The sequence below is a fragment of the Oryzias melastigma genome, linkage group LG22, assembly GCF_002922805.2.
Source record: "Oryzias melastigma strain HK-1 linkage group LG22, ASM292280v2, whole genome shotgun sequence".
In the NCBI taxonomy this organism is placed as follows: domain Eukaryota; kingdom Metazoa; phylum Chordata; class Actinopteri; order Beloniformes; family Adrianichthyidae; genus Oryzias; species Oryzias melastigma.
Window position 1 is genome coordinate 5,933,251 of NC_050533.1, and position 1,759 is coordinate 5,935,009.

At 34.6% G+C, this 1,759-nt stretch overlaps 1 protein-coding gene across 3 annotated transcripts in view; it reads right to left on the reverse strand.

Moving 5' to 3' along the window:
- The window catches only part of pld1a (phospholipase D1a), a 51,332-nt gene that overhangs the window by 8,241 nt on the left and 41,332 nt on the right, over positions 1 to 1,759 (reverse strand). For all 3 annotated transcript variants that reach the window (XM_024272779.2, XM_024272771.2, XM_024272787.2), the window contains one exon: positions 1,003 to 1,113. In XM_024272779.2, the coding sequence (XP_024128547.1) occupies positions 1,003 to 1,113 (111 nt within the window). The remainder of the gene's footprint in view (positions 1 to 1,002; positions 1,114 to 1,759) is intronic.

Sequence of the window (1,759 nt, forward strand, 5' to 3'; positions counted from 1 at the left end):
TCTATATTGCTCATTTTATACACTATATATCCAACCGGTGAAGTTGATACCTAAAAAACGATGAAGCTTGATAGCGGAAAATGAAGCTGATAGCGGAAAACGCTGAAACTGATAGCTGAAAACGCTACAATTGATAGCTGACAAAACGCTGAAGCTAAAAGCTGAAATGGCTGAAACTGATAGCTGAGAACGCTGAAGCTGATCGCTAAAAACACTAGTTATTAGCTGAAAACGATAAAGCTGATTAAGCTGATATATATATATATATACATATACATTTGTGTCTATTAATTCAATATGTTATTCTTGTTAAATTTCTAAATATTTGAACAGTAAGGAACTTTTTTGGCACTTTTAGACTTCCATATAAAGGAAGTTCCAAGAAAAATGAATACTTTAGATATTTTATTGTGGTAATAATACTAATAACTTCATTTAGTGTTCCCGTCTAAATGGAATCATTTAATTACTGACTATATTAACTGCGGCTTGAAAGCTTTTTCCTTTCATAACATTTCCAGATAGTGAGTCACTTGTTACTCTTTAACTTCAGTGGTGAAAAATTAATTTTCTCTGCACCTGATTTCACCTCTACATTTATTTGCGAAATCTGTGACACATTGGGGACAATCCCGCTCCACGGAACATTTCAAACAGCTCGTAGGATTCGCTACACCTGAGACGCAGGTTCCAGAGAAAACGTGATGAGCTTTGGGACCCGCTCCTGCCCTGAACTGCTGCGTTTGTTAAGCACTTGATGCCGCCACTATCAGCCCTGACAGGTGGGCCTGGGGAAACAATTACCTGAGCAGCACCACTGCGTACAGGCGCTAGTTTGTGACAGAAAACTTGTTAAAGTAAGAATTGAAGCAGAAAGTGATTTAGATTGGGATTTTTTCTTTGAAGCATTTACGGTAAATACCATTAGTACAAAAAAAAATCTAATTTAAGGGGGATTTTGACTTAAAAATTCTGTCAATTCATGCTTGATCAGTGGCGTACCTCGATGTAGATGTAGTGTTTGCTCTTGGCGATGACCTGGATGTAGGCGTTATGGATGGACTCCTCGTGGTACTTTATACCTGCTGACCAGTCCGCAGCTGACCGCAACACCTGGAATATAAATACTCATTACTTTCCTGTTTTTACAAAAAAAAAAGCCTTATTAGTACATTTGAATATATATATAGATATGTGACAGAAAGGTTACTTAAAAATGGCATCGGGAACAGATTCAGCAAAATCTTAAGCTTTTTAATCATTATTTTGTTTAATACATTTTTAATTTTCAACGGTAAAGGAAATTCCGACCAGAAAAACAAAAGTAACGTTTGCTGAGTCAGCATTTTACTCTTTCTTGTTCTTTTTTTCTGTTTCCGGATGTATTTTTTTACATGTAAAAACTTAAATTCCCTGTGCACTTTGACAGCCAAAGCAATACGGTTTCAATACGTTCTGCATGTTCATTCCTGCTTCTACTTCATACCTTTTATGCATTTTTTAAATTTTATTCAATTTTTTAAGAAATTCTTTGAGCACTTTCTGCAAATAAAGTAAGTCTGGTATCAAAATATTCAGAATGTTCAGGACATTCATGCTTGTACTTTTGCTATTCATAAATTTTATGCAACTTTTTTCAAGAACTTCTTTAATTCCCTGTGCACTTTAAAACCCACACTGTAAAAAGTGAAACATTGGATCCATTAACAAAAGCTTTGCAATTTGTTACATTTATATATATTCATTTTTATCAAATTAT